The sequence below is a fragment of the Chrysemys picta genome, chromosome 1, assembly GCF_011386835.1.
Source record: "Chrysemys picta bellii isolate R12L10 chromosome 1, ASM1138683v2, whole genome shotgun sequence".
Taxonomy (NCBI): Eukaryota; Metazoa; Chordata; order Testudines; family Emydidae; genus Chrysemys; species Chrysemys picta.
The window spans coordinates 142140151-142163528 of NC_088791.1; the positions used below are offsets into that span (position 1 = coordinate 142140151).

General features: G+C 46.2%; 2 protein-coding genes across 2 annotated transcripts; both read right to left on the bottom strand.

Moving 5' to 3' along the window:
* Positions 1-1942: 1942 nt before the first annotated feature.
* On the bottom strand, positions 1943-2912 carry LOC101949422 (taste receptor type 2 member 9-like). The gene is made up of 2 exons (XM_065564686.1): positions 2443-2912; positions 1943-2333 (listed from the first exon to the last, which is right to left on the bottom strand). Exons 1-2 carry the CDS (start codon positions 2910-2912, stop codon positions 1943-1945), a joined length of 861 nt encoding a protein of 286 aa, XP_065420758.1.
* Positions 2913-22153: 19241 nt separating this feature from the next.
* LOC101949161 (taste receptor type 2 member 40-like) lies at positions 22154-23108 on the bottom strand. Its single transcript, XM_024110069.2, is given in 2 exon segments — positions 22154-22729; positions 22731-23108. Coding segments are annotated over 2 exon segments (954 nt in total).
* Positions 23109-23378: the final 270 nt, after the last annotated feature.

Consider the following 23378-nt stretch of genomic DNA (forward strand, 5'->3'; position numbering starts at 1 on the left):
CAGAGCCAGAATCGTCTGGAGCAAGCAGGGTAATAGGCAAGATGGGTCACAGGCAGGAACAGGACTGAGGCAAGGCTGGGGACAAGGCAAGGGCAGCAGGAATAAGATACCACAGGAGTAGTCACAGAGATAGGCGTGAACAATGAGTAACCAGTGAGCAGCAGCTGCTGCTGACTTAAGAGCTAGTCTACTGACCCTTCCAGCCAATCAGGTGGTATAGCCAATCCAACAGCCTGCTGCAGGCCAGCTGTGCTTGTTAGGTTGCATGGAGACTAGCTCTGCTGCAGGCTCTAATTCCTGACACACAAGGCCTATTGTCCCTATTTCCTAGGTATGGAATTCACAGCATGCATAGACTCCAGTGCCCTGCAATGGCTCCTTATGAAGCACAACCCAGAAGGATGCCTGTGGAGATGGATTCACAAACCCTCTGAATATGCAGTCACAGTCCACTGTAAACCTGAAAAGCAAAATGTGGTTACAGATGCTGTCAGTCAAGTGAGTGCAGTGAGAAAAGATTCAGTCTGGTCTTGTGAGCACATCTGGCAAGAGCAGCCAAAGGAACCTGAGTTGTGATCTGTGCGCCAACAGGAGGGTCAGTGCAGTTCAGGAATGATTGTCCATTGATCCAGCTACCAACTTGCTAGGTGTATGAAAGTAATGGGATTGTCTTTCCAGCAAGTGTACAGAGAACAGTCCTGAAGTGTCTTTAAGAGAACAAAGCAACAGACAACTTAGGGTATGAAAAAACAATGAGCTGAGTATCCAACAGATTTTTTTCACTGGGCATGGCTGAAGATGTTAAAGACAGGGTACCTCTACAGCACCAGCAAGGAGAGGCAGAACTCTTTTAGGGGAAATGCTCTAACCTCATATGCCCTGGAAGTTTGTACAGATTAGTTTCAAAGGCCCACTAGCATAAACACCAGTACGATACTTCCTCAAAGTATGTGGTGGCACAGCTACTGAAGGATAAATGGACATTGATGAAACATGTAGTGTTGCGGTTTGGCATACCCACCTGCATCTGCAGTGATCACTAGAAAGAATTTGAATCATGGTTATTGAATGAGGTTTTCCAGATAACGAAGGTGAGGACCAGTGTTACCCACCTTGAGAGTAACGGAGAAATGGACAGTAAGCAGCACCACTGGTTCCATACTTTGAATCTTAGTCTGTGACAACCAACACAACTGAGATCAGAAGACACCTTTTGTCATCTTTGCATATAGCACTAGCTGCCACTCAATATTCTTTACTTTCCCTATGAGATTATCTTTGGATTCCATAAACCCATGCTTCCCTTGACCTGATGTTCTACACAAGTGGGAGACACAGCACCATCTTATATCTGTAACCTGAGGACAACATTCCAGAAGGTGGAGGAACAGATGAGATAGAAACAAGCATACCAGGCACAAGGTACCAGGAAAAAGGAGGCCAGGGACCTGATGGGAAGGTTAGGTTGTAAAATTCATTTTGTTGTAACTTGGAAGTGCTCAGTGCAGGCAATCATTCAACAGGGAGTCTGGTTCCCAGATACACCGGAATTGGAAGCAGATCAGGAGGCAGCTTTTTCTAAAGAAGGTGGGGGGGAATAGGGCTTGGTCTCCTATTGTCTAGTACAGCAAGGAGACACCCCCTTCCTCCCCACCCCTTCACCTTCATCTGGAGAAAGGGTGGTGGGGTCCCAAAATGGTGCTGGGAACAGTTAATGGGGTAAGGGGATGACAGCAACCCTCCACCAGGTGGTACATATTACAATAGGAAGGGTGACCTATGCTGGACGATTTGTTGCCAGGTAGTTCCCAGATGTGTTACTTAAGTTATGGTCTAATTAACCAACATTCCTGGTGTCTTGTCTTATCTTCTCATAGTGTCCAGGACAATCCAAATGTGAAACCATTCCTTGCCTATCAGGAGGACTGGGACATCTCTGGGGTCATGTGATAGGTTTTAAAAAATCTCTTTTCAGATGGCACTTGATAATCTGCAGAATCCTCACCAATGCCTGCTTCAATTTGGGATTAATTAGAATCAGGATAAGGGAGTGCCCTGGAGTATAAGCAGCAAGGACCATGGAAGTGATTGCAGGTGTCCAGGTGCGATCAGTCAAACAAGTAGGTAATGAGAGCACAGTCACAGCTACAAAATAGAAAATATAGAGAATATGGCAAGAGATCAGAGCCTTAATGGCACTTACATAGGCCTCTGTACTGGGGTCCCAGAAGCTGGTTGCATTGCACTGCATGTTCCTGGTGTGTCTCCACAGAGAGGAAATTAACAGGATGGATGTTGTCAAAAAGATGATAAAAGGAATGAAAGATGCTGCACTGTACAGAAGGATGAAGTAAAGGTATGAGACATCCCAGGTTTTATCTTCCACAGTGCTATTACTGAAAAGATCCCCTGTTGAGATGCAAAGGTAAAGGCTGTACTCACCCCCAAATCAATGGGATAGAGGTAACAAAGGAGACCAGCAGTGACCACAGGAGCAGCTTGGGGACCATCACAAAGATTGTCTGCTTCATTCGAAGGAAGAGGGGCTGGTTGCAGATGGTGATCTTCACACAGTAGAAAATGCCAAGACAGGCAGTGAACCAGAGACCAACTGTGTTTGCAAAGAACCACAGGAAGCTGAGAGATATCTGTACTTGATTCAAATGAAATGTCCCAGGAGCAAAGATGTGGATGAAGAGATCTGCTGTAAATATCCCCTGCAAGAGAATTCTGGACATGGCTAAACAGGTCAGGATCATGTCACATGAAAATAGTTTTCTGCTTTTGACCCAGTCAATGCAATAAATTACTGCAATAAATCCATTTCCAAACATCCCTATGATGATCTCCATCAATAAAACGATTAGGCCGATGATATAAAATGAAATAAACATCTTTCTTCTCACAATCATCACGACCTGCTTGTGGAGTTAAAGGAGAAATTTCCCAAGGAGAACAGGTATCACCAAAGCAAAGGCTTACTGGCATCTGTCTAACACACATTCCTTCTGCTTTTTATTGGAGAGCAGGAAAGCATCTGGAAAAGGGATTGTAGTTTCTTTCATGTCTTGATCCGGAGGATGCAAATCTTGGAAGGATTCCATTACAGGGTTTACAATTGCCTCACTTGTGATATTTGCATTTTACACAGTTCTCAGTACTGATCAATAGCTGCATTTTACCTCTCATTTTCATCTTTTATCCTGTCATCTGTAGGCATTTTAGAGCAAGGTAAATGTGGATATAATAAGACCGAACTCTATGGAGACAGAAATTTTGACTTTTGGATTTAGGAAAAACAAAAAGGAGTGAAAGTAGTGTCTCCATGAGAGAGCATAGTGCATGTATCACCCTCTACCAGCTACAGCAACTCTGAGAACAAACTGGTTACTGTCTCTGCACATTGCAGGATTCTCAAAAACGAAGAAGTGCCTGCTCCTTTCAGACAACTCCTGCAGAATGTAATAGAAAATGAAAAAAAAAATCATGTGAAAGTTTATCTATCCAATTAGAAATAGTTATAAAATTATATCCCTGAAATAGAATGCGATAAGATGGCTCAAAAGAATATGGAAGGGATATGATTCTTTATTCAATTCTATAGAGTTTAGACCAATTTCCCTAGAACTCTGTTAAATTCTAATAGAATTCTATTGCTTTCATCTTAATTAAATTCAATGGGCTAGCTTGTGGCATTTATTCAACAACCCTGTGTAGGTGGCAGTGTGAAACCACTCTACTCAGGTGGCGCATAGTGAGATTTTTGCCTCAGGTAGGACAAGCTCTACTGGAACTTCTGTAAGCCTATGAAGAGTGTGAAATCTGCTCTATGCTTTAGGATGGAACAAATTTCCCCAAATTGTCAAGTAGAACAGACCAATTCTAACATCTGATGAAGAGAGTCTGTGCCATGACTCTGCCCATCTCTACCCCTGTCAAGGCTGCTTCCCCACTCTGAACTTTAGGGTACAAATGTGGGGGCCTGCATGAAAACTTCTAAGCTTAACTACCAGCTTAGATCTGGTCCGCTGCCACCACTCCCAAAGCTAATTCCCTTCCCTGGGTAGCCTTGAGAGACTCTTCACCAATTCCCTGGTGAATACAGATCCAAACCCCTTGGATCTTAAAACAAGGAGAAATTAACCATCCCCCCTCCTTCCTTCCACCAACTCCTGGTGAATACAGATCCAAACCCCTTGGATCTTAAAACAAGGAGAAATTAACCATCCCCCCTCCTTCCTTCCACCAACTCCTGGTGAATCAAGATCCAACCCCCTTGGATCTAAAAACAAAGAAAAATCAATCAGGTTCTTAAAAAGAAGGCTTTTAATTAAAGAAAAAGGTAAAAATCATCTCTGTAAAATCAGGATGGAACATAACTTTACAGGGTAATCAAACTTAAAGAGCTCAGAGGACCCCCCCTCTAGCCTTAGGTTCAAAGTACAGCAAACAGAGATAAACACTCTAGCAAAAAGGTACATTTACAAGTTGAGAAAACAAAGATAAAAACTAACACGTCTTGCCTGGCTGTTTACTTACAAGTTTGAAATATGAGAGACTTGTTCAGAAAGATTTGGAGAGCCTGGATTGATGTCTGGTCCCACTCAGTCCCAAGAGCGAACAACCCCCAAAACAAAGAGCACAAACAAAAGCCTTCCCCCCATCAAGATTTGAAAGTATCTTGTCCCCTTATTGGTCCTTTGGGTCAGATGTCAGCCAGGTTACCTGAGCTTCTTAACCCTTTACAGGTAAAAGGATTTTGGAGTCTCTGGCCAGGAGGGATTTTATAGTATTGTACACAGAAGGGCTGTTACCCTTCCCTTTATAGTTATGACACGCCCCCCCAAATCACAGATAGTGTTGGACAGCCGGTTCCACACTGGCTGTAATTTCTTCCTGGAGCTCTAGGAGAAAACAGAGTTAATAAGACACATGCACCTGTAGACATACTACTGATTATATAAAAACTAACAATATGTTTCACTTTCCAAGAACAATGTTTAACCAGTTGATTCTGGGAAACTTTCCCGGGAAAGTGCATCAGCCACTTTGTTAGAAGCTCCTGAAATGTGTTGTATTTCAAAATCGAAATCTTGGAGAGTTACACTCCACTGAAGAAGTTTTTTGTTATTCCCCTTGGCGGTATGAAGCCACTGTAGCGCAGCATGGTCTGTTTGTAGCTGGAAACGCTGTCCCCAAACGTACGGGCGTAGCTTTTCCAGCGCGTACACAATGGCGTAGCATTCCTTTTTGCTGATTGACCAGTGGCTTTCCCTCTCAGACAGTTTCTTGCTGAGAAACACAACAGGATGAAATTCTTGATCCGGTCCTTCCTGCATTAAAACTGCTCCCACGTCCCGCTCGGACGCATCTGTGGTTACTAGGAACGGTTTGTCAAAGTCTGGGGCCCTTAGCACAGGCTCAGACATGAGTGTCGCCTTAAGCTGGTTAAAGGCCTTTTGACACTCATCAGTCCACCGAACTGCATTTGGCTGTTTCTTTCTGGTTAGGTCTGTCAGTGGGGCAGCGATTTGGCTGTAGTGTGGTACAAATCGTCTATAATATCCGGCCAAGCCTAAGAAGGATTGGACCTGTTTCTTTGACTTTGGAACCGGCCACTTTTGGATAGCATCCACTTTGGCCTGTAGGGGATTTATAGTTCCTTGACCCACCTGGTGCCCCAAGTAAGTCACTCTGTTTTGGCCTAGTTGACACTTTTTAGCCTTAACAGTTAGTCCTGCTTGCCTGATGCGATCGAAGACTTTTTCCAGGTGCTCCAGGTGTTCTGCCCATGAATCAGAAAAAATGGCCACATCATCGAGGTAGGCAACTGCAGATTCTCTCAATCCCGCTAGGAGACCATCTACAAGTCTTTGGAAGGTGGCGGGTGCATTTCGCAGCCCGAAAGGGAGTACATTAAATTCATACACCCCTGCCTGGGTGACGAAGGCTGACCTTTCCTTGGCGGGTTCATCTAGTGGTACTTGCCAGTACCCCTTGGTTAAGTCTAAGGTAGAGATGAATTGGGCATGTCCCAATTTCTCCAATAGCTCATCTGTGCGTGGCATTGGATAGTTGTCAGGACGAGTTACAGCATTTAGCGTACGGTAGTCCATGCAAAAGCGTATTTCCCCATCTGGTTTGGGAACTAGAACCACTGGAGATGCCCATGCACTCTTAGAGGGGCGTATTATACCCATCTGTAGCATGTCCTGGATCTCCCTGTTTATAGCAGTTTGGGCATGAGGTGACTCCCGGTAGGGTGGGGTTCTAATTGGGTGAGCATTACCTGTGTCAATGGAGTGGTATGCCCGTTCGGTCCGTCCTGGGGTGGCTGAGAACATTGGCGCAAAGCTAGCACACAGCTCCTTGATCTGCTGCCGCTGCAGACGTCCAAGGGTCGCGGAGAGGTTCACCTCTTCCACGCCACCATTACTTTTTCCTTCGTAGTAGACACCTTCAGGCCACTCCGCGTTATCTGTTTCCTGGGCTGTAAACTGGGAAACCTTTAATTCTCTGGAATAAAAGGGCTTAAGAGAATTCACATGGTATACCTTAGGCTTTATGTTGGAGGTGGGGGATGCTATGAGATAGTTAACAGCTCCTAGGTGCTCCTGGACTGTGAATGGTCCTTCCCACGACGCTTCCATTTTATGGGCCTGGAGCGTCTTTAAGACCATGACTTGGTCTCCTACTTTGAAGGACCATTCTCTGGAATGTTTATCATACCGGGCCTTTTGCTCTTCCTGAGCATTATTTAGGTTTTCTTTAGCAAGAGCTAAAGAGTGTTGGAGGGTGCTTTGTAGGTTGCTTACAAAGTCTAGAATGTTAGTTCCTGGAGAAGGCGTAAACCCCTCCCATTGCTGCTTCACCAACTGTAATGGCCCCTTAACCTTGCGGCCATACACAAGTTCAAATGGTGAAAACCCTAAACTGGGATGTGGTACAGTCCTGTAGGCAAAAAGCAACTGCTGCAACACTAGGTCCCAATCATTGGAGTGTTCATTTACGAATTTACGTATCATGTTCCCCAAAGTTCCATTAAACCTCTCCACCAGGCCATTGGTTTGATGGTGGTAAGGGGTGGCAACCAAGTGATTCACTCCATGAACTTCCCACAGGTTTTTCATGGTCCCTGCTAGGAAATTAGTTCCCGAATCTGTAAGGATGTCGGAGGGCCAACCTACTCTGGCGAAAATGTCTGCTAATGCCTGGCACACACTTTTAACCCTGGTGTTGCTTAAGGGTACTGCTTCCGGCCATCGGGTAGCAAAATCCATGAAAGTCAGTATGTACTGCTTTCCTCTGGGTGTCTTCTTTGGGAAAGGACCCAGAATATCCACAGCTACTCACTGAAATGGGACCTCAATTATGGGTAGTGGCTGGAGAGGGACTTTGACCTGGTCTTGGGGCTTTCCCACTCGTTGGCACACCTCACAAGACCGGATATAATTAGCAACGTCCTTGCCCATTCCCTCCCAGTGGAAGGACTTCCCCAACCGGTCTTTGGTTCTGTTCACCCCAGAATGGCCACTGGGATGATCATGGGCTAAGCTCAAGAGCTTTACCCGATACTTATTGGGAACTACCAACTGTCTTTGAGGATGCCAGTCCTCCTGGTGCCCACCAGAAAGAGTCTCCTTGTATAAAAGTCCTTGTTCTACAACAAACCGGGATCAGTTAGAAGAGCTGAGAGGCGGTGGGGTGCTCCGTGCCGCCGCCCAAGCTTTCTGAAGGCTGTCATCTGCTTCCTGCTCGGCCTGGAACTGTTCCCTTGATGCTGGAGACATCAGTTCCTCCTTGGACTGTGGACTTGGGCTTGGTCCCTCTGGAAGCGATGCAGGTGCTGGGGCTGTTTCCTTTGACTGTGAACCACTGTCCGCTGGTGCACTATGTTGTATTTCAGGCTCTGGCTGAGCCTCTTGGGTAGGGTTATCTGCTGCTTCTGCCAGTTCAGGCTCGCTGGTGCCCCCTGGCGTTGGAGTTGTAGACGGGTTTGCAAACGCTGTACTCAGTGCTGGCAATGGTTCTGGCACTGGTTGTGTTGCCGGTTCTGGCACTGGTTGTGTTGCCAGTTCCGGTTCTGGGACTGGCTTTGGCTGGGTCTCTGCGATTGGATCCACTACAGCTGTTGCAGTCGTTGGCAGGGGATCCGGTTCCACCACCTTTGTCTGGATCTCTGGTAACACAGACGGGGCCCTGGTGGACGGCTCAGGAACAGGGATGGGGGTGAAAGCTTGCTTAGCCTGGATGCGGGTGACTATTCCCACCCTCTTGGCTAGCTTCACATGGTTGGCCAAGTCTTCCCCCAGCAGCATGGGGATGGGATAATTGTCATAGACTGCAAAAGTCCACATTCCTGACCAGCCCTTGTACTGGACATGCAACTTGGCTGTAGGCAAGGTTACAGACTGTGACATGAAGGGTTGGATTGTCACTGGAGCCTCCGGGTTGATGAGTTTGGGGTCCACTAGGGATTGGTGGATAGTCGACACTTGTGCCCCAGTGTCCCTCCAAGCAATAACCTTCTTTCCGCCCACTCTCAAGGTTTCCCTTCGCTCCAAGGGTATGAGAGAGGCATCTGGGTCTGGGGATCTTTGGTGTGATTGTGGTGTAATGAACTGTAATTGGTTGGGGTTCTTGGGGCAATAAGCCTTTATATGTCCCAGTTCATTACATTTAAAACATCGCCCTGCTAAGGTATCACCGGGGCGATGTTGGTTGGTGGAGACTGGTGTGGTGGGGTGAGAAGGTGTCTGGGGTTTCCCTTGAGATGTGGGTGAGGCTTTGGGTTGTCCCCGGTGGTAAGGTTTTGTTTCGGGTTGCCCCTTCTGATATTCGCTCCAACTGCTACTAGTTTTTTTCTTTTCTGCCACCTCCACCCATTTGGCTCCAATCTCTCCCACCTCGGTTACAGTTTTGGGCTTCCCATCTAGGATGTACCTTTCTATTTCCTCAGGAACACCCTCTAAAAACTGCTCCATTTGCATTAGGAAGGGCAACTCTTCTGTAGATTTAACATTTGCTCCTGATATCCAGGCATCCCAATTTTTCCCAATGTGGTAGGCATGTCGGGTAACTGACACATCGGGTTTCCACCTTAAGGCTCTGAACCGCCGACGGGCATGCTCGGGTGTTAGCCCCATTCTGATTCTGGCTTTGTTTTTAAAAAGTTCATAACTGTTCATGTGTTCCTTAGGCATTTCAGCCGCCACCTCTGCTAAGGGTCCACTGAGCTGCAGCCTCAGCTCTACCATGTACTGGTCTGTAGTGATGCTGTACCCAAGGCAGGCCCTTTCAAAATTTTCTAAGAAGGCCTCAGTATCATCGCCTGCCTTGTAGGTGGGGAATTTTCTGGGATGGGAAGTGGTACCTGGAGAGGGGTTGCTAGGATTGGCTGGTATATCCAGCCTAGCCCGTGCTAATTCCAGTTCATGCTTCATCTCTTTTTCTCTCAGCTCCATAGCTCTCTTGTGGGCCTCCTCTTTGGCTTTCTCTTCTCTTTCTCTCTGCTCCATAGCTTTCTCATCAGCTTCTTTCTCGAGTTTTTTTAATTGAAGTAGTCTCTGATGTTTCTTTTCATTTTCTTCTGCCTCTAGTCTGGCCAGTTCTAGTTTGTTAGCTACTTCTTTGGTAGTCATTTTCCTGTTTTCTTGTGCTGGGCCACACCCCTCTGCAGTTGACTGAAACTGGGATGCACTCAGCTCAGGCTGCTTAGGTAACAGAGACTTTCTAACTAGCTATCCCCGAGAGGTAGAAAGAAAAAAAAAACAATTTAGCTTGTAAATTCCTTTTGCCAGTTGTTTGCTCACTGCTTGACTCCTTCTCTTAACAAAGACCCTTGTTAAAAAAACTTAACACCTCTGCCTTCAGGCAAGGAGAGATAAGATATGCATCTACCTTCAGCTCTGCTTTCCAAGCAGCTAGAAAGGAGAAAAAAAAATCTTACTGGCTTTTGGTTTAAAATGATTCCACCGCTCTGCCACCATGTCAAGGCTGCTTTCCCACTCTGAACTTTAGGGTACAAATGTGGGGGCCTGCATGAAAACTTCTAAGCTTAACTACCAGTTTAGATCTGGTCCGCTGCCACCACTCCCAAAGCTAATTCCCTTCCCTAGGTAGCCTTGAGAGACTCTTCACCAATTCCCTGGTGAATACAGATCCAAACCCCTTGGATCTTAAAACAAGGAGAAATTAACCATCCCCCCTCCTTCCTTCCACCAACTCCTGGTGGATCAAGATCCAATCCCCTTGGATCTAAAAACAAAGAAAAATCAATCAGCTTCTTAAAAAGAAGGCTTTTAATTAAAGAAAAAGGTAAAAATCATCTCTGTAAAATCAGGATGGGACATAACTTTACAGGGTAATCAAACTTAAAGAGCTCAGAGGACCCCCCTCTAGCCTTAGGTTCAAAGTACAGCAAACAGAGATAAACACTCTAGCAAAAAGGTACATTTACAAGTTGAGAAAACAAAGATAAAAACTAACGCCTTGCCTGGCTGTTTACTTACAAGTTTGAAATATGAGAGACTTGTTCAGAAAGATTTGGAGAGCCTGGATTGATGTCCGGTCCCTCTCAGTTCCAAGAGCGAACAACCCCCAAAACAAAGAGCACAAACAAAAGCCTTCCCCCCCCACCAAGATTTGAAAGTATCTTGTCCCCTTATTGGTCCTTTGGGTCAGATGTCAGCCAGGTTACCCGAGCTTCTTAACCCTTTACAGGTAAAAGGATTTTGGAGTCTCTGGCCAGGAGGGATTTTATAGTATTGTACACAGGAGGGCTGTTACCCTTCCCTTTATAGTTATGACAACCCCCTTTATGGTGTTCTGTGCCATGGAGAAGAGCAGGATTAAACAGGCTTTGCTACTATGGAAGACAATTGCATAGCTGCACAAATAGTGGTTGTAGAGGTTTCATGCCTACCTGTCCATTCCTACATGCTCATGCAAGGGCCAGCTACACTGTGAACCCATGTGATGTTTTTCATGAGGGGTATAACAGGTGCAGGTGTGCAGATAACAGGAAATCTATTTTGCAGATTTGGAAATTTGGCTTAGTTCCAATTTGAAAAAGAAAACTCGAAAAATCAAAGTTTTTCATGAAACAGAAACTAAAAAAAAATTGGTTAGAAAAATTGAAACATTGCCTTTCAGTGTTTAGAAGCGAAATTCTGCCCGACAGGCTGAAAGAGAGCTGGGAGCATGAAAGTCCTGTGAGTGCCTGCTCCCAACCTCCAAGACACCCACTTCAACCAGGGGACTTCCGGGCTTCTAACTACCCTTCAGCTGAAGAGCTACATGGGCAAGATGGCAGGAAACCAGGAAGGTTTTAAAACCTGGCTGACAGGTAGTGTTCCATCTGGACCTTGCATGGGTTCCATCTGACTTTCATCAACTTTGAACCATGTCTGCCAAACTGTTTGATTTGGACAAATCTGTGTTCTTCAAAGGCAAACCATCCTGTCAGAAAATTTCTGACCACTTCTAATAATAAGCAGATATAACAAAGTCACAAGAATGCAGGCTGATGCGGATCAATATAAGATCTGTAACTAACTTTGTATATGGTTTAACCTTTTTTATCAGTGATGAAGTACCCAGGATTATCTTCATCATCCAAGACTGGGTGGATTACACCAAGAGCTCTGTGTTAGCCTATCTCACCCCTCAAGTTACTCGGCTGATCAGAAGCCAAGAGAAGACAAGACAGGTCACAATGCATTCACCCTTTCCTCTAAATTGATACCCAAAAAGACACCTCAGGCAAGACAAGAAAAATTGGATTCATCCAGTGAACAGTAGAAACCAGAGCCAAAGCAAACATAGATTTTGTGCTTGTTTACGGACAACCAAAAACTAAAAGGTTTATAAAGGGGCTGACAGATATTTTGTCAGCAATGACAGTGAAATACCATGTAGTTGACATATGAGGAGACTTTACCATTCATGGCTACAAGGTCTCATGTGCAAACACCAGAAACCTCACTTCCTAATTTGCATCCTTAGGGGTCTCACAGGTCATCTCAAGTTTAACTCACACAAGCAGTCATAGTTTAGGCCTGATATTCAGATTAGAGGTCAATGTAGAGGACATCACAATCCAGATGGATTATAGCAGTGTTCAGAGTTCTCTCATCTCCCAGGCAACTGGGAAGGCCAAGGATTCCAGGTTTGTCCTTGAAGGCTCATGAATAAGGCTACATTTTAGTCACAGATATTTTTAGTAAAAGTCACATACAGGCCATGGGCAGTAAACAAAAATTCATGGCCCATGACCTGTCCATGCCTTTTTTTTTAATATACCCCTGACTAAAATGTATGTGTGTGGGGGGGGGGGAAGCTGGGGGAGGGCAGCCTGGGTGCTGGGGGTGGGGGTTGGCAGGGCTAGCAGACTCCCTACTTGGCTCCGTGCCTCCCCCTCAGCAGCAGCAGAGTTTGGGTGTGGGAGGGGGCAGGGGGTTGAGGCATGGGATGGGGTGAGGTGGGCTCTGGGCGGTGCTTAGCTGGGGGCTCCCCGGAAGTGGCAACATCCCCCTTACTCTGCTGTTAGGTGGAGGCGTGGCCAGGCAGCTCTGCGGCGCTGCCTCCACCTCCAGGCACCGCCCCCACAGCTTCCGTTGGCTGTGGTTTCTGGCCAATGGGAGTTGCGAAGCCAGCGCTCTGGGCAGAGGCAGCATGCAGAACCGCCTGGCCACACTCCTGCCTAGCAGCTGAGCAAGGGGGATGTCAGTGCTTCCGGGAAGCCCCCAGGTAAGCACCGCCCAGAGTCCGCCTCACCCTGTCCCATGCCCCACTCCCTAACCCCCTCCCAAACCCAAATTCTGTTGCTGGGGCGTAGGTGGCCCTAGACTGCCCCAGCAGCAACTGGTGTGACTGGCACAGGGGCTGCCTGAGCTGCCCCTGAACCAGGCGCACCAGTCACTGCAGAAGTCATGGAGGTCACAGAAAGTCAGGGAATCCGTGACCTCCATGACAAACTTGCAGCCTTACTCATGAACCCCATCAAATTCCAAAACATATTGAAGGATAACGGTACTCATTCCAAATGTCAAAGAGAAGAGGATTTGGTGAATTGTCCTCATCATACTTTAGTCACAGCTATTGGCACTGTGACTCCCAAACCATTCTTTCCTCTTTATTGTCCACACAAATGTCTTTAGATTTAAGAGAGCCTTCACCAAATGAGGATAGAAACTTGACCATCAGTGGTGGAAAGCAAAAGCAAAACCTAAGGAATTTCTTTAAGTCTGTATTACAAACTAAGATAATTTACATCTTTGCCTCCATTGAAACCACCAATTTCTGTAATAAGGATCAACTGAAGGTGGTAAACTGCTTAATCAATCCACACTGCCTTCAGTATACAGGAGAACCCAACAGTGAGTGATGTGAAGACTTATCCTTCTACTTTGCTAAAAAGGTAACCTACCTTTGGGGAGGTTTCCCAAACAACATGGACCCAACACCATATGTTTTTTTAAGAAAAAGTCCACCATCATTGCCTTCATTCAGATCACTCATGCCAAAGAAAGTACTGGACATGCTAAAGAAGTCCCAACAAAAGACCTAGGAATCTGACCTCCACTCTTCCTGGTTGGTAAAAGAGAGAGGTGAGCAATGGATGCCTTTCCCAACTGAAAGACCCAGTGGCTCATTCAGTGAAGGAAGCTTCCCTTCTTTCTTCAAACACACAATAGTCCAGCTGAGAGTGAAGAAACCCACCCTGGACACATTGGATCTGGCTAAATACTGCATGGTGTGGTGTGTGTGTGTGTGTTTTTTTTTAAAGGTTGCTAACCTTTCCATAACTGTTGTTCTTCGAGATGTTTCTCATGTCCATTCCAATGTAGGTGTGTGCACACCGCATGCACTATCGCCAGAAAGTTTTTCCTTCAGTGGTATCTGTCAGGTCAGCTCTGATGCCCCCTGGAGTGGCATCTTCATGGAAGGTATATAGGAAGCTGCTGCCTCGCCACCTTCTCAGTTCCTTGTTGTCGGCAACTCCAACAGCGGGGTAGGAGGGCAGGTTTTGGAATGGACTTGAGAAATACATCTTGAAGAACAACAGTTATGGAAAGATTTTTTCTTCTTTGAGCACTCATGTTCATTCTAATGTAGGTGATTCTCGAGCAGTCAGTCAGGAGGTGGGATCAGAGTTTTGCTGAGAGAGGAACTGGAGGACAGCTCAGCCAAAACCTGCATCATCTCTGGCCTTTGAATGATGGCATAGTGTGCTGTGAACGTGTGAATGGGTGACCAGGTTGCCACCCTGAAGATTTCCAGGATCAGGACCTGTGCCCAAATGCCACTGATGAAGCTTGCAATCTCATGGAATGTACCATCAAGTGAGAAGATGGCACCTTTGCCAGGTCATAGCACTTGCAAATGCATGATATGATTCAAGAAAAGATTCTCTGGGCAGAGATTAGGCTACCTCTCATCCTGTTTGCAATAGCAATAAATAATAGGGTGGTCTTTCTAAATGGCTTGGTCCTCTCTATGTAGAAAGCCAGCGCAGGTCTGACATCCAGCAAGTGGAGTCTCTGTTCTTCCTGTTACCTTGCGGCTTAGGATAGAAGACCAGGAGAAAAATGTCCTGGCTACTGTGAAACTGCAAAACCACTTTTGGGAGGAAGGACAGATGCAGTGGAAGTCATATCTTGTCCCTGAAGAAGACTGTATACGGTGACTCAGAGGTAAGGGCTTGAATCTCTGAGACTCTTCTGGCTGAAGTAATGGCCACAAGAAAAACCACCTTCCAGGACAGATAGATCAGGGGGCACGTTGCCAGTGGCTCAAACAGGGGCCCTGTCAGCCTTGTCAACATCAAATTGAGGTCCCAAGTGGTAAAGATTGACACACCTGTGGATAAAGGTGTTTTAATCCTTTCAAGAATTGGGCGCAAATTGGGCTTGAAAACACTGACCAGTCATCTACCGATAGGTAAAAAGCTGAGATCATGGCTAAGCGAACTCTTATGGATGATGCCACAAGCCCCTTCCTTCTTTAAATAAAGCAAGTAGTCCAAGATAAAGGGCAGGGAGGCCTCCATGGGTGAAACACCTCTCTGCATCGACCATAATGCGAACCTCTTCCATTTTGCCAGATAGGTGGTTCTAGTTGGTGACTTCGATATCCATAAGCACCTCTTGTACCAGCATTGAACAGCCTCATTCTGCTTTGGTCAGCCATGAAGTTTCCACATCATCAGGTGGAGGGACTTGAGGTTTAAGTAAAGCAGGTGACCATGCTCCTGGGAAATCAAGTCCGGGAGCCTCAGTAGGCTGATTGGTATTTCTACCAAGAGGTCTAGTAGGGTTGTGAACCAATGTTGGCACGGCCGCACCAGAGCTATGAGAATCAGCTGCACTTTGACCCTTCTGACCTTGAGCAATACCTTGTGCATGAGGGGCATGGGGAGATAGGCATAAAGAAGCCTCCCTTTCCAGGGAAGGAGGAAGTTGTCCACGAGGGAGCCCAGGCTGTGCCCCAGGTAGGAGCAGAACTGGAGGCACTTCCTATTGAGCCTGGTCACAAACAGGTCCACCTGGGGAAATTCACACCATCAGAAAACTGTATTCAAGACATCTGGAAGAATGGACCACTCATGATGATTGGCAAAGGATCTGCCAAGGCGGTCTGCCAGCTTGTTCTGTGATCCTGGAAGGTAAAAGGCCTCTAGGTGAATGGAATGAATAATCCCATAGGCTGAACACTTCCTGGCAAAGGGGAAAGGAATGAGCTCCCCCTTGCTTGTTTATGTAAAACATTGTGGTTGTATTGTCCATGAGGATTGATATGTAGGTTAGTTTGGAACACTTGGCAGGCTAGATGAACCACTCGCAGCTCTCTGGCATTGATATGCAGAGTCAATTCCTCTGGACACCAGAGGCCTTGAGTTTTGAGTGGCTCCATGTGAGTTATCCACCCCATGTCTGAAGCATCCATGACCAGTGACATTGAAGGGGCCAGCCTTGAAAAGGGAACGCCAGCGCACAGTGTCCTGGTCCAGCCATCACTGGAGGGTGAAAAATAATCCTGGTGGAAGCATGCTCACCTTGTCTAGCGGATGGCGGCCCAGTATATACACGGATGCTAGCCATGATTGGATGGGCTGCAGTCAGAGATGTGTGTGCTGCACCACATAGGTACAAGATGCCATATGCCCAAGAAGCTTAAAGCAGTTCCTTGCAGTGGTGATGGGGGAGTCCCTCAGGCTATTTATGATCTGTTCAATGGCTCTGAAACAGGTTTCAGGTTTCCTCTGAACTGGTGAGAAAATCAACTTTTGTGCATTTATCAGGAGCCCCAGGTTCTGAAAGGAGAACTGTATGAGTTTTGCGTGTGCCTCCACCAGGTCCCTGGATTGGCTTTTGATCAGTCAGTCCTTCAGGTTTGAGTAAACCTGCATTCCTCCTAAGGAAGGCTGCCATGACAGACATGCACTTTGTGAGTACCTGTGGAGCTTCCAACAGTCCGAAGGGTAGCATTGTGAACTGATAATGTTTGTGATCTACCACAAATCAGAGGTATTTCTTGTGTCCTCGGAAGATGGCCATGTCAAAAATATGCGTTCTACCAGTCGAGGGTGGCGTACCAGTCCCCTGGATATAGGGAGGGGATAATAAAGGCCAAGGAGACCATGCAGAACTTCAGCTTCGCAGATCTAGGTTGTGTCTGAGATCCCTATTGACTTTCAGAATCAAGAGGCAAAGGCTTTTACTTGCGTTACTTCCTAACTCCATAGGAACTTCCTCCACGGCTCCCACCCTTAAGAGTGACTGTACCTCCTGGGCCAGACGTCTCTTGTGAGAAGGGTCCCTGGGGAGGGAGGGTGGAAAGGAGGGAAAGAAATGTATTTTAGGGTATATCCCATTTCCATTGTGCATAGAACCCAGTGATCTGAAGTAAGGCTGGTCCACACCTGGTAAAGTGAGACAAACAGAGGAAAGCCCACAAACTTAGGGGTAAGACCCAGGTCGTGCTCTGGTATGCCATTCTTGGGCACACCTTCAAAAGGTCTGCCTAGGTCCCGTGAATTGTCTCACGGGAGCAGATGTAGGGGCTGATGAGTGTGGTGCTGGCCTCCTCCTGAAGCCCTTGTTCTTTCATTAGCCAAAGTCCTGCCTCTGCTGGTGGTGTTGTTGTGGGTAAAAATGGCCCATAGGTTGGGGCTTGTAATGTTTACATGTCAGGGCTGGGGTATGAAGTCCCAATGACTTAAGAGTATCCCTTGAATCTTTTAGGCTATGGAGCTATAAGTCCGTTTGTTCTGAGACGAGGGAGTTCTCCTCAAATGGTAGGTCCTGGATTCTTTGTTGGACCTCATGAGGTAGTCCAGAAGACAGCAGCCAGGAGCTCCACCTCGTGACTACTGCTGGGGCCATGGCTCAGGCAGCCATATCTGCCACATCCAAGGCCACCTGGAGGGATGCTTTGGCCACTGCCTTACCCTCCTCTACAAAGCTGCATATTCAGATCTGGACTCTGACGGTAGGCGTTCCATGGCTGACCAGGAATTAAAATCATAGTGGCCCAGGAGCACCTGGTGATTTGATATTCTCAGCTGGAGGCCCCCCCCCTTAGAGTACACCTTCTTGCCTAATTAATCCAGTTTCCTGGCCTCTTTCGCCTTGGGTGATGGTTCCTGTCGCCCCTGTCACACTTGTTCATTCACAGCCGCAACAGCTGGGGATTCTGGTGTGGGGTGGATATAGAGATACTCATACCCTTTGGGGGATACAAAGTATTTCTTTTCCATCCACTTCTCTGTGGGCTGGAGGGATGCAGGGGTTTTCCACAGAGCTCTTATGGGCTGCAAAATGGCCTAATTCAACGGTATGGCCACTCTTGATGGCCCCGAGGATGCTAGTAGCCCACCAGGGCAAGAGAAGCTGATTCTGTGATCTCCTCAAGCTGTACATCCAGGTTCTGGGTGACCTAGCATAGAAGTTCCTGGTGAGCCTTATAGTCATCCTGCATGGGCACTAAGGCCATTCCCACCACTGCCTCATTTGGGGAGGAGAATGCTGTGGCTTACACTGGCACCAGGCTTTGTATGTCCATTGCTGACAGTTCCCCCGTGGGTGTGTCCTGCATGTCAGTGATGTCAGAGCTGAGGACCAAACTCCTTTCCGAGGGGGAAGGTGAGGGCACTCTCACTTCTGATGGTGCCGAGAGGGGCCATCCTGTGTGGGACCTTTGGAACTGTTTGACCACCCACAGGTCCCACATTGGCCACTGGAGTGACATTTGCCATTAAACCGGTGGCCATGCCGATATAACGAGTCCTTGTGCCATAGCTGTGGAGTTCCTATGGTCAGCTCAGTGCCTGGTCCTCCAGGAGGCATACAAGTCAGCCTTTGAACTGGAGCTAGAGGACACACTCCTGGATGGCCATGGTGGTGCGGTGCCTGTCGCTACCAGGTGGCAATGCCGTGGTGGTGAGCAGTGCCATGATGGCAAGTGGTACCATGGCATCAAGTTCTGCCATGAGGAAGAGTGTGTGGAGGGCAGAGCTGCACAATCATTTCTGGCTTGCTCAGAACCAACACCTTCCTCCATGTTGAGAGATCATGCGATGACAGAGCTGTCCCTGATAGTCCATGACTTGGGGGAGATAGTGGCTATGGGAGGGCCAGGAGGCTCCTCGCCAACTCATACACCTATGTTGTTGAGGGCAAGGCCAGTGCTGTATCATTTCTGTGGCTCTCCCTAGGTGGGAGTCCATAGGCAGTGGGCTTGATGGACCCGTTCCCGGGGCCAGAGTCACTGGAGCCAATTGTTCAACGGATGTCTGACAGTAGAGTGGCTTTAGCCGAAGAGGTGTGTTAGTACTGTGTAGAAGCGTCTTTTGTTGGTGCTGGGGATGCCAAACCATGCTTTGCCTCTCTTAAGGAGGCCAGGGTACTTCTGGTCAAGGAGATACTCAGTGCCAATTTGGGCTGCCGCTCCAATTGAGGTTAAAATGCCTCCTCCATGAAAAGGAATTTGAGTCTGTTTATCTCTCTCCTTCTTTGTCCTGGGCTTAAAGTTCTTACAAATGCGGCACCACTTCTGGCTGTGGCCCTCTCTCAGGCACTTTATACAGCTGTTGTGTGGGTTACTCACCGGCATAGGTTTGTGGTGCACCGCACACTGTTTGAAGCTCTGGGGCCAAGGCATGCCCCAGAGCCCCCCTGAGCTGGAATTTAGTAACTACCCTAAGCTATCTTATTACTTGCTAACTTATTCTAATTCTAACTATTCACAATGTACTTACAATCTATTTACAGGATGAAGAACCACTAAGGAGTTAGATGAACAGTGTTTTAGTGACCAACACAGGTGTTCTAGTGACCAACTCCAGCAGTACCACTTGAATACACAGGTGTTAGAAGATATCAACTGTGTGCACAGGTTTTAGAGCTGAGAAAGTGTGGAAGCAGGAGTGTGTGCACACAAAGTTGTTCACACACTCAGTGGAGGCCAGGGTGTGTCCCTAATACAAGTGAAGCATAGTAGTGAAGCATAGTAGTTTTCTTCCATGGCTAATTTACAATCCCATGAGCTCTGAAACAGGAGTCCTTGGGTTGTTCTTCCACATCTCAGTCCTGAAAAATCCATCTGTGTTTATGTGGATGGAAATCAGGAAAGGATTCTGTAACAAGCTGTAAATTACACAGACACATCTTTGCATCCCCTGCCTGAGAGCTCATGCCTGTAAACAAATCACTATTTCACTAGACAGAAAACACATTGAAGTGTGATTCCAAGACAGAGAAAATCAAGAGGAATCATAGGTTATGGCATATAGCTCCTGCCCCGAAATAAAGGACAGCTGTGGTCAGCTGGATTACTCTTATGGCTGGGAGTCAGGACGCACGGGTTTAATTCCTATGTCATTCCCCAAAAGTCTGTTAATTCTTTCTGTGCCTCAGTTACTCTGGTGATGACAATGCTTCTTTCCCATCATTATAAAGCACTTTAAGATGGACTGATGTAAACGTCTAAACAAGTGAAGTATATTGGTATTATTATTAAAAGATGGGATATCTAATTCCAGTTGCTAAAACATGGCTCCTTAGCTCAGCTACTTTGTGTCCTGGCCTTTCTTGGACACATAATACATCAACTTTCCACAGTCACAGGCTACACAACAGAGGTAATTTCCTATATGTCCTCTACAAATGGATACTGGGATATCCCTAGAGCTTTTCATATACCGTATTAAGATACATTAACACCTTTGTGTTTACATACCAACTCTTCTCCTTCAGGTAACCAAAATCACTTTTTAAAACAGTGAGTCAGAAGCCAGCGGTGCAGTAACTATGCAGGCAAATGAGAGAATTCTGATCTCAAATAATTTTCAGAAAACCTGAGCCTGTTTCTTTGAAAACGTGTTAGCCCAGACCCTGGATTTTTTTCTCTGAATGTTTTCAAAGAGTTTCCTGAGAATCCTTACCTTTGCTGGGTTCCCCTCACACATGGGCACAGAACATGGTTTACAACACCACACTCTAATACTGCCTTTCCCTTTAGTACTGCCCTCTAGCCTTAGAACTAGATATGAGTCCCAAGGCTTGGTATTTTACTTCACCCCTCGTACTTCAAATACAAAATTGAGAGTACTACATCCCGTTGAGCAGGATAATTTGGGGTGGGAATGGTTGGACCTTTTGGAAAGGCTCTGATAGGAAGGATGAGTCTCTGATGCTCCTGACCTAGCAAACTTCTAAAGGGAACAGACAAACGTGAGTGGGAAATAGCTCAAATCTGCTCACAAAGAGACCTCAGGGGAGAGAGAGTGTGTCAGTCACATGACTTTCAGAGTCATACTCTGGCAGCCATTGTTACAGAGATGATTGTGTGGACATTTTAGTTGAGTAATCCATCAAATCTTCAGGAGAAGAAAGGGTGAAACCAAGGCTTTTCACTCCTTAATCTGTGACATTTTTAAGATCTAAAAAGTTCACATGCCCACACTCAAATGCCAATTAAATATATATTTATTAAGCTACAGTAAAAAAGCTGCTTTCACAAGATTAAGAGTGATAACATCAAAAAAGAAATAAAAATTATAATTACTTATCTGACAGCCAGAGTATGGGCCTAATCCCATTCTCACTAAAATCAAAGGAAAGATGGCTATTGATTACAGTGGGTATTAGATCATACCTTAGATTTTATTACAACATCTTTGAGGTGATTCACTGAGCCACTCTACCTTCTCTCAGACATGGAGACAGGAACTGACTGTGATAGCATTCAGCAGCCTGGGACTCAAACAGACTCTCAGTCATTGTTGAGAGAGGGAACCAGCCAAGGGACAGCTATGATCTTTTCTTTCTGACCTATGGAGTGACTGAAGTGTTATCTAACTCAATAACAACAAAAATATTTCGGTTTCAGAGTAGCAGCCGTGTTAGTCTGTATCCACAAAAAGAACAGGAGTACTTGTGGCACCTTAGAGACTAACAAATTTATTAGAGTATAAGCTTTCGTGGGCTACTGCCCATTGACAAAATATAATTGAGTGAATTAGGTTTTAATGCTCAATGTTTTGTGACTTGCCAGGGCAGAGAAACTCTCTGGTAGGACTGATGCAAATACTTTCAGAAGTAGCAAATTTGCCTAAACACTGATCCTGCAGCTACCAGCCACAACCCCCAGACCAGCACCTGCAGCCAGCATTTGAGCATGTCTATACTGAGGCATGTCTGATGTGGCCTGTGTTGGTAGCCAAAAAGCTAACCCTTGTAGCTTTTGGATAACTGGTTGTGCTGCTGTTTGAGTGCTGGGCTTGACTTCCTATCAACTCACACAAAGAAACAATTCTGAGTTTTCAGAGACACTTCAGCATGCAGTAGGTATATTTTCCACACCTCTTAAGAAAGGCTGTGAGTTCTTCTGAACTGGCACTTGTAGAAACAGTTGTGCAGGACTGTGGGATATTTATCTTTAAAAATAGGAGAGGACCCCTGGAATTTTTCAGGAAAGCAATCTTGTTTAAACAAAACAAAGCTCTATTTTCCAAGCTTCTCTACATGATTCCAGATACAGAGCCAGATTCTGCAGTCATTTACATGTATGTAAATTCATAATAACTCCTTTGACTTCAGTGGAATTACTCTAGATTTACTCCAGAAAGCACCATTTGGTCTATGCTCTTTTACATGGACCTGCTTTTCAAGTGACACTTGGCATAGTGCAGAATCCTGGCTGATACCTGTTTCAGTTTGGGATTGCCCAAGATCAAGATAATAGAGTGTCTCATGGGATAAGCAGCCATTACAACTATACAGATGACATCCCAGCTGCTGTTAGTTGAGAAGATGTTAGCTAATGTGAGAATCAAAGCAACAAAATCGAAAAAGTATAGGATGAGGAAGGAGACGATGGATTCTATGGCACCCATGTGGGCCTCCATGTTGGGATCTGTGAAGCCAGTTGCCTTGTTTTCGATCTTCCTGGTGTGTCTCCACAGAGAGGTTATTAACAGGACAGTGGAAGCAACAAACACTAGTAAAGGGAGACATATCCCAATGTTGTAGAGAAGAATCTGGGGAAACAAATTGATCTCCTTCGCAACTGTCCCCTTTGTGGTGTTTGCCATGGAGTTGTTGCAGTACACATTGTAGATGTCCCACAAGAAAGGAAAACTGCTCAGTAAGGAGAAAAGGGATGATTCTACCAGCAGCCATGGAACCAGACTGGAAATTTTTCACTTCAGCCAGAGGAACCAAGGGCTGGGTGAAACTGGCTATCTTGGCACAGTAGAAGACACTGAGCCAGGCAGCAAACCAGAGGCTGGAGTAGTTCAGGAACATGACGAGAGTATTGAAAATTTTGTATACCTTATCCTCGTTGTAAAAGGCTGGATAGAACATGCTGCAAACCACCATCAGCATGAACCAGGACTGCAGGCAGAGTATGGATAAGCTCAGGAAGATCAAGATCATATCATAGGAGGACAGTCTACTGCTCATGACCCAGTTGGTGAGATTGATAGCCACAATGATTCCATTTCCCCCAATTCCTATGATGGATTCAATGGCTAAAATGATCAGATAGAAGATATGAGTTGGCTTGTCTGCCCTCAGGGAAGCACAGTCTTCACCTGACATCCTTGTGGGCTCCTAAAAGCTCTGGACACCTAGGAATATGCCTGCCTATAGATGCTGGTGTCAGCTGGCTGCTGTCCCCACATTCCTGCCTATTTATCTCAGAGGAAGAACTCTGAAATAGATCATTTCTCATTTATTTTGTTTATTTCTTACATTATTTGATGATCAAAAGCCCAGCTACATTCCCTGGCCCTTGGTGAATCCATGCTGACTGTTCCTGATCACCTTCCTGATGACCATCCTGGTCAGGTGGTCGGTAATAGATCTCTA